The following is an 8941-nucleotide window of genomic DNA, read 5'->3' as shown; positions in this document are numbered from 1 at the left end:
GGCAGGCCCGCGTCAGGTCCTGCTGAGGCAGGCCCTGCGTGCCTGAGGACCAAGAGAAGCCGGTTGTGAGAGTTTGAGTCAGAAGGGACACGGCTGGGGTGGCTTTTCCCTGGGAGGTGGAGATGGGACCTGGGCGGTTTGGGACCTAAATTTCCCCGGGAAAGCGATGCCGGGCATCTGTGCGGCGAAGCTTGACTCCAGGAGAAACCCTTCTGCTCACAGAGCCTTTCTGTTCTTGGAGGGCAGGAGGCTTGCTGGGGGACCCTCAGCAGAGGAGGGTCCTGATCTGATTCAGGTGCTCACAGGCGCCCTCTGGCTGCTGTGGGTGGAACAGGCTGCGGAGGAGCCCAGGATCCAGGCGGGAAGTGATGGAATTGAACCCAGGAGGGCTGTGAGGGGAGTGCAGGGCAGGATTCAACAGGTGTTTTGTTTTGTTTTGTTGTTTGTCTTTGATACTGAGGACTGAAGCCAGGGATGCTTTACCACTGAGCTACATCTCCAGTCCTTTAATTTAATTTTTGTTTTGTTTTGTTTTGACACAAGGTCTCACCAAGTTGCCAAGGCTGGCCTCTAATTTGCAATCCTCCTGCCACCGCCTCCAGAGTAGCTGGATTTAAGAGGTATTTTGAAAGTAGAGGGCTGGAGGTGAAGCTTATAGGTATAGCACAGGTTTAGCATGCATGAGACCCTGGGGTCGCGGACCCGCGAGGATCCAGCAGATCGTGCGAGGTGGGGCCGGCTGCATGGACGCAGCTGGAGGTCGAAACTGGGCGCGGGGATGCCCCAGACCCCTTCGCAGCGGGACACCTCCCTTCCGGCTGGTGGCAAGGGACAAGCGCCTCCCGCCGCTGGACTGGGGTCTCCCGCCGTGCCCTTGCCATTCTTTCCTTAGCTGGATCGTCCTGGTTCTGGTGGAGACAGGCGGGGGTCAGTATTTCTGACTCTTCCCGGGATACCGTTCCAAAGCCGGGGGGACGCGGCGAGGACCGAGGTCTGGATGATGGTGATGATGATGATGATAAAACTCACCCTAGCCAGCGTTACTGAGACTTCCTTGTCAGCCATTTACATGCGGATCACTGAATCCAAACACCTCATGGGAGGGGCTTTCAACTTCTTTCAGAGGTGCGGTAGCATGCCCAGAGAGGTGGAGTGATGTGCCCAAGGTCACACAGCTAGTAAGTGGCAGATCTGGGTCTCCGAACCGTGCCTTAGGGTCCAGAACTAGAGTCTCGTCCACTAGACCAGATGCCCAGTGACTCCAGGGCTCAGGTGTTCATGACCAGCTCCTGAGCTCAGCCCCACCCCACACTCACGTCTGGGCTACACCTGCTAGTCTAGCTTTCTGCCCACCCAGAGCTCTCCAGACACCAGCACTCAAGAAGCTGGCTCATGTCCCTTCTCCCCTGGGCTGCAAAGGAAAGGCCTGAATACCTGGGGGTCCTGAGAGAGACCAACGTCCAAGGAAATGGGCAGGGAGCCAAGATGCTGGAGTCCCGGGCATGCACGGCCTCCTGGCCTCTGGGCAGCCTGCGCCAGGACTGGGCAGTGGGCGGTTTCCCCGGAACCACTCAGGGGCCGGTTTTTCTAGAATGAATCAGAGGCCTCCTGCCTTCCTCCTCTCCAAAGCAATACACTGCTGGAGGGGGCAGCCAGGGTGTGGTGTGCCCCCCCACCAGCTCACATGGGCTCCTGGGAACCCCTTCCCTACTTCCTGCTCCCCTCACTTTGCTTCTGGGTGGTCTAGTTGCTAAGTTTCAGGGCCTTCCCAGAGACGAGAGGGTGGGGGTGCTGGAATTTCACTCAACCTGTTTGATGCCCAAAAGCTCCTCTCCGTGGGTAATCGGTGTTGTGGGAACTACCTGGCTCTCAGCAGGCACGTGAGGGGGGGCCCAGGGCAGTTAAGTGGGGCTGTAAGACACACATTCATTCATCCTGAGGTTTGGGGGGCTTTTTTGGCAGTGCTGGGATGGAAGCCAGAACCTCGCACACACTAGGCAAGTGCTGTACCTCGGAGCTAGATCCCCAGCCCTTACAAGTACTTATTGAACTCCTCCTGTGTGTTAGGCACTGAGGTTGGCTCCAAAGGATACGATGGTGAGCACGACGAAAATCCTGCGTTCGGGGCGGGGCCTTCTAGTGGAGGCAGAACAGGCCACAGACAAGTTAATGAGAACATAGAGGAGATCACTTCAGGTCTTGCTTAAGTGCTGTGAATAAAATATGAAGGAGTGGCATCATAGAGAGTAGCTATGGGCTGGGGGTGTGCTCCAAGAAGGTGGCTTTTTCCGTGGCAGTGGGATGGAACCCAGGGGTGCTCTACCCCTGAGCCACACCTGCACATCCTTTTTGTTTTTTGATTTTGAGATGGAGTCTACATTAAGTTGCTACGGTTGGCCTTGAACTTGTGATTCTCCTACCTCAGCCTGGGATCAGGCGTGTGCGGTGGCAGGTGAAGAAGGTGGCTTTTGGAGTTGAGACCTGAACAAGAAGGAGTCAACCCCGCAGAGATCAGGCAAAGCTCAGGCACAGGCAGGGCGAAGCCTCGGGGCTGCGCGGATCCAGGAACAGTGTGCTTGGGCAGAAGATGGAGTCAGAGGGGTGATTCTGCAGGAGTCTGTGGGTCCGGGTAGGGGGCTTTGTTGTGTGTGCTTTTTTCCCCCTGTAAGGTGGGATCCTGTTGTAAGATCTGAGGCAGAGGAGCAATGTCATCTGGTTTACATTTTAAAATAGAGACACAAAGTTAAATAACAGCCTGGTGCTGGAGGACAGCAGTTCTGTCAGGGCAGCATGAAATTAAGTTCGCAGGCCTGAGCCGACTGGACCATAGAGGCTGGTCCCGCAGGCTAGGGCAAGCCAGGAAGGCTGCCTGGGGGAGGTGCTGCGAGTAAGCCTCAGCAGACACAGAGGACAGGGGTGCTCCTGGGCAGAGGACGGAAGGCCTTTGAACAGCAGGAAGGACAGCAGTGGCTGGGGTCTAGCTCCGGGGTGGAATGCTTGCCCAGCTCATGCGAGGCTCCGCCAGCGATCCCAGCTTCCCTAAGTGGCAGAACAAAGTGTCAGCGGGTCACGTGTGGGCACACGCACTCTGGATTCCTCGAAGCACTCCCAGAGACAGGAATTCTGCCCGTTTTTCAGGTGAGGAAACTGAGGCCCCATGAAGTGAAGTGACTTACCCACGGCCGCGTGGCTGGTAAGTGGCAGGGGTGGGATTTGAATCCAGACCAGGATGCCTCTAATGGCCCCGTTTCCCTCTCCACCAGTGCTCCCCTTGCATAGGACACCGGGCTGGCCGACCCCAGGGCCGTGGTGTGGTCAGAAAGAGTAAGGAGGTTGGGAAGAGTGTGTGACACTTGGGAAGTGGGGATCCTGGAAATTGGAAATTTGGGTCATGGTGACTGACTGAAGGATGGTATTGATGGAAATTGTTTAATAATCATCAATATTTATAGACCTTTATTATGTGCCAAGAACTGTTCCAAGCACATGCATAGTTTCCTTGTAGCTCAGAGAGGTTAAGCTACTTGCCCCAAATCACACAGCTAGTGAGAGGGGAAGCCAGGTGCCAGACACATGTTCTCAGCATCCTATCTTCCAGCGGATGGATCGGGGGTAGTGACGATGACAACTGGTGAAGGGTGGGTTTTTTCCTTTTTTCTCCATTCCTTTCCTTTTTCCTTCCTTTCTTTCTCATCATTAAGTTTGCGGAAATAACTTGAGGGCGCAGTACTGTTTTATTTATTGAGATTTTTTTTTTGGTCAAATGTTTAGTGAGTGTCTACTGTGCGCTGGACTCTGTGATGGCTGTTGTGGTAGAGACATGAGGGAGCAATAAAAGACTGGTATCCAGAGTATATGAAGAGCTCCCCCGGGCTGGGGCTGGGGCTCAGGGGTAGAGCGCTCGCCTCGCACGTGCGAGGCCCTGGGTTCGATCCTCAGCACCACATAAAGATAAGTGAAATAAAGGTGTCGTGTCCAACTACAACTAAACAATAAATATTTAAAAAAGAGTTCCCCCAAATCACTAAGAACAAAAGTAGGCCACACAGTTTAAACAGACCTTGCATTAAAGGGGAGGGGGCCAAGGCTTCAGCAGGCAGTTCACCAAGGCCAGTCCGGAGGCCCAGTAAGTGTCTGAGAAGGTGTGTGCGCCCCTGGTCGTCAGGGGAGTGCAAAACACATCCACAGGGAGGCTGAGGGAGACGCGCCAGGCAAACTGCGAGCAAGGGGCCAGGGGACCACTTTTGCTAGGGAGACAAGACCCTCTTGGGGACAGCCCGCAGCCCTTCAGTGCCACAGAGCCAGGCCCGGGGACTGTTGAACCAGGGAGCTTGGGGTCACTCATTCCTCTGACAGGTGTTTCCTGAGTACCCGCTCTGAACCAGACTCCGCTCTGGGCACTGAGTGTAGAGGGGACAATACAGCTGGCGTCCCCGCCCTTCCAGAAGACAGACAGTGACAGGGTCAGTGGACAAAATGCGTATTCTGCCTGAAAGAGGGAGTGAGTCACAGCAGAGGGAGCGGCCAGTGGAGGGCCCGAGGCTGGACTGTTTGCGGGGGGGGGGGTGACAAGTCTGTGGGCCACGGGGACAGGGACAGGGATGAGGATGGTAGCTTTTATTCTGAGTGAGATCGGAGGCCTGGGAAGGGTGGCAGAGGATGGGTGTGAGGTGACTTCTGTTTCACAGGTCATTTGGCTGCTGTCTTGACAAGACTCTGCGGGGCAAGGGCAGACCAGAGGCCCCAGGAGGCAGCCTGTGGTGTGGGTGAGTGAGGGTGTGGCCAGGGGCTCGAGGAGCACCTGAGCAAGGGTGGACAGGGAGTAGCACCAGCCGGGCTCTGAGAGCCCTTCCCAGGGCAGCAGGCGGGCACCTACCCATGAGGTGGGTAGGACGTTCCCCTTGAGGATCACGTAGCGGAGGCCCAGGGAGGTGGAATCGCTCGGGGAACAGATTCATGGTTGTGAACTTGGGTTTGGGAGTCAGACTGCAGGTGCCTCTTGGCTCTTCGGCTTTGGACATGGGACTTAAAAGTAAAATCTAGCTGGGTGCGGTGGCACTGGCCTATAATCCCAGTGACCTGGGAGGCTGAGGCAGGAGGATTGCAAGTTCAAGGTCAGCCTGACAATTTAGCAAGATCCTGTCTCAAAATCAAAATTAAAAGCGCTGGGGCTATAGCTCAGCAGTAGAGCGCTTGCCTCGTACATGTGAGGCACTCGGTTCGATCCTCAGCACCACATCAAAATAAGTCAATAAAATAAAGGCATCGTGTTTATCTACAATTAAAAAAAATCTTAAAAAATTAAAAACTAGACATGGGGTTAGAAATGATGGTGGAATGTGTTGGACATTACTATCCAGAGTACGTGTATGAAGATGTGAATTGGTGTGAATATACTTGTATACAACCAGAGAAATGAAAAATGGTGCTCTGTGTGCGTAATAAGAATTGTAATGCATCCCACTGTCATATATAAATTAAAAAATTAATTAAAAAAAAGTTTAAAACTAGAATAGAAAGGGCTGGGATGCAGCTCAGTGGTAGAGCGGCCCCTGGATTCAGTCCCCAGAACCACAAAACAAACAAACAAAAAAGTGAAACCTGAGCCCTGCCCCAAATGACCAGGCGTGGCTGCTCGCGGTCACCTCTCCTCCTCTCACCTCCTCCCATTTACTCTGTGGCTCAGACCCCTCCCATCTCCTGTGGAATAAGAGCCAACATGCTCCCTGAGGTCCAGAGGCCCTGTGTGCTGTGTGCCCTGTCACCTCTCTGCCCTCCCCTCCCCCACGCTGAGCCACACAGGCCTCCTCCCCATTCCCCAAACAGGCCAAGCATGTCCCCACCTCTGGGCCTTCGCACCAGTTCCTGAACATTCTTGCCCCAGATCTTCACAGGGGGCTTCCTCCTGTCCCTCACGTTCACCTTCACTTGCTCAGAGGCCCTCCTTGACCTTGTGCGCAGAATTAGTCTTGATTTATTGTCTTCATAGCACTATTAGGGCCTCACTAAGTGCTGAGATTTGGACTCAAATTTGCGACCCAATCCTTGTGCCTCAGTCTCCCGTGTCACTGGGATTACAGACATGTCCATGCCCGGCATACAGTCATGTCCACTTAACAGTGAGGATACTTCCTGAGACCCTCATCATTAGGCAAGTCTGTCATTGTGCAATTAGCATATTAGAACTGACAGTAGGGGTTCCCACACTGGCTGGCTCTAGACCGTGTTTTCTGAGGAGTATGGTCAGAGCCCCAGCTAGCTTAAGTAGCTCCCATATGTGAATGGGAAAAAGACCCGCCTTCCTCCTGGCGGACACCGCCGCACCAGGTATGTAGTTTGGCAGACAGAACACAGACTGAAACTCAGTCCTGCCTGATATCTTGGTTTAGTACTTTTGCACAATAGACAACCTGTAGAACTGCCCTGGTGTTCCTGCCCTGGTCTTATTAAAATGGTACGTGGAATGTACTAAGTACCCTCCTCCAAATGTTTCCTTAGGGAGGGAGAAAGAGAGAAATAAAGAATAAAGAAGAATATAGTCATATTCACTCAACAGTGAGGATACTTCCTGAGACACACATCATTAGGCAATTCTGTCATTGTGCAAACATCGATTTCACTTACACAGACTATGATGCCCCTAGGTGATCTAATCTTGAGGGACCACTATTGTATATGTGGCTCTTTGTCCACTGAAATGTCATGCATCACATGACCATAAGTCCATCGGGACAGGTTTTGCTGCTGTAACAAACATCCCCCAAATATTAATGGTTGGACCAACCAAGGTTTAGGTTTTGTTCTTGCTGTGCATCCACTGGAGCTCAGCAAGAGGTTGTATTTATTGTAGTCTCCCAGAGCCTGGCCTGACCGAGTTGTCACCATATCAGATGTGGCCGATCACCCTGCCCGAGGCTGATGACCCCATGAATTAAATGCTCCAGCTCAGAATGTCACATATTGCTTCCTCTTATAACTCATTGGCCAGAGGTAGTCCTGTGCCTGTCCCATCCCAGGAGGATCAGTAAGTGCCATCTGCCTGTGTGCTTTGATGGGGGAGACCCCAACTTTTTGCACACCTCGTTGATGACTGTGACTGATAGGAAGATGAAGGAAAGCCTCTTTGTTTCCAGCCTCCGTGCTCCTCATCTGTTAAATGGACGTGATTATCACATGATGTGGTCTCTGCGTCCTAGTGTCGGGTGAGGACTGAGGTCGCAGGCAGTTGTACAGAGTCGTGGTAGATACTAGCTGGGGTTACTTCTGTACAGTTCAACACCAAGCTGAGAATTCCAACCAAGACTCATCTGTGTTCTGAAGAGTCGCTCCGCCGTGTCCATGGGTTCTATGTCCACCGATTCCACCAATAGTGGATGGAAAATACCTGGGGAAAAAGTTGGCATCTGAACTTAACAACTGGACACAGACTCTAACTTATTATTCCCTAAACAATATAATGCAACAATCTGCCAGGCGCGGTGTCACACACCTGTCATCCCAGTGGCTCAGGAGGCTGAGGCAGGAGGATCGAGAGTTCAAGGCCAGCCTCTGCAATTTATTGAGGCACTGAGCAACTCAGTTAGACCCTGTCTCTAAATAAAATACAAAATAGGACTGGGGATTGGCTCAGTGGTAGAGTGCCCCTGAATTCAATCCCTGGTACCAAAAACATGTATATATAATGTAACAACTTTTTTTTTTGGAACCAGGGATTGAACCCAGGAGTGCTTGACCACTGAGCCACAGCCTCACCTTTTTTTATTTCCTCTTGTTAAGTTGCTTAGGGCCTCACTAAATTGCTGAGGCTGGCCTTGAACTTTCAATCCTTATGCTTCAGCCTCCTGAGCTGCTGGAATTACAGGTGTGTGTCACCACAACCAGCTGTAACAATGATTTTTATAGCATTGGTATGTGTAAGGTATTTTAAGTCATCTACAGTTGATTGAAAGTCTCGGGAAACGCTGGGGTGTCGCTCAGCAGTAGAACAGGCACCTGGCAGGCACAGGGCCCTGTGTCCCATCCCCAGCACCACAAAAAATAAAAATAAATAGTTAGAAATAAGATACATGGAAGGATGTGTGTAGGGCCTGTGCAAATACAACTCCTATTTATATCTGAGACTTGAGCATCCAAGGGGCAAGTGCACATCATTGTCACTTGTCGGATGGTACTCGTGGGGGGGGCGGGGCACCCGAGTCCTGCCGGCCCCTGAGCCCTGCCTCCCGTCTGCAGATCTCCTGGGTGTACCCCCACTTCTTCCTGCTCATGCCGCTGGGACTGGGGCGGCGGAAAAAGGCACCACCCCTGGTGGAAAATGAGGAGGCTGAGCCCAGCCGTGGAGGCCTGGGCGTGGGGGAGCCGGGGCCCCTGGGCGGAGGTGGGGCAGGGGGGCCCCAAATGGGCTTGCCCCCCCCACCCCCAGCCCTGCGGCCTCGCCTCGTGTTCCACACCCAGCTGGCCCACGGCAGTCCCACGGGCCGCATCGAGGGCTTCACCAACGTCAAAGAGCTGTATGGCAAGATCGCGGAGGCCTTCCGGCTGCCAGCCGCAGAGGTACCTGTGGAGGGCCGAGCAGGGCGCCAGGGTCCCTAGCGGTGGGCCATAGGCCTGGCTGTGCATTCTGCTCCTGAGCCGGGGCTCAGGTGCCACCGCTGTGGGTGCAGAGGTGGTGCCCCGCTCGATGGTGGGGAGCCGGGGTCACTGGTGGAAGCCACGCTCCTGTCAGGCCTTTCCAGGTCTGTGCCCCGGGAGACTGTGTGGGCTGGAGGCCTGACCCCGGGGCTGTGGGGGCAGAAGAGAGGCAGGCAAGGAGACAGCGGTGGGCTGGGCAGTAAGTGGCCACAGGCAGGGCGGAGGGGGTCTGCCCCTTCATTCACTCCCAGGCACTCACTGAGTCTCACCCTGTGCCCGGCTCCAGTCCCTGGCAGCAGGAGGGAGTTTC

General features: G+C 53.8%; 1 protein-coding gene across 1 annotated transcript in view; it reads left to right on the top strand.

Moving 5' to 3' along the window:
• Positions 1 to 1203: 1203 nt before the first annotated feature.
• Positions 1204 to 8941, top strand: part of Gipc1 (GIPC PDZ domain containing family member 1) — a 9825-nt gene continuing 2087 nt past the window's right edge. The window contains exons 1-4 of the mRNA XM_048795345.1: positions 1204 to 2629; positions 3139 to 3193; positions 4689 to 4766; positions 8233 to 8584. Coding sequence (XP_048651302.1) covers positions 8266 to 8584 — 319 coding nt within the window. The 5' untranslated portion in view covers positions 1204 to 2629; positions 3139 to 3193; positions 4689 to 4766; positions 8233 to 8265. The remainder of the gene's footprint in view (positions 2630 to 3138; positions 3194 to 4688; positions 4767 to 8232; positions 8585 to 8941) is intronic.

This window comes from Marmota marmota, unplaced genomic scaffold (assembly GCF_001458135.2).
Source record: "Marmota marmota marmota unplaced genomic scaffold, marMar, whole genome shotgun sequence".
Taxonomy (NCBI): Eukaryota; Metazoa; Chordata; class Mammalia; order Rodentia; family Sciuridae; genus Marmota; species Marmota marmota.
The sequence above is the reverse complement of the archived record's forward strand: the minus strand, read 5'-3'. Positions and strand labels throughout refer to the sequence as shown.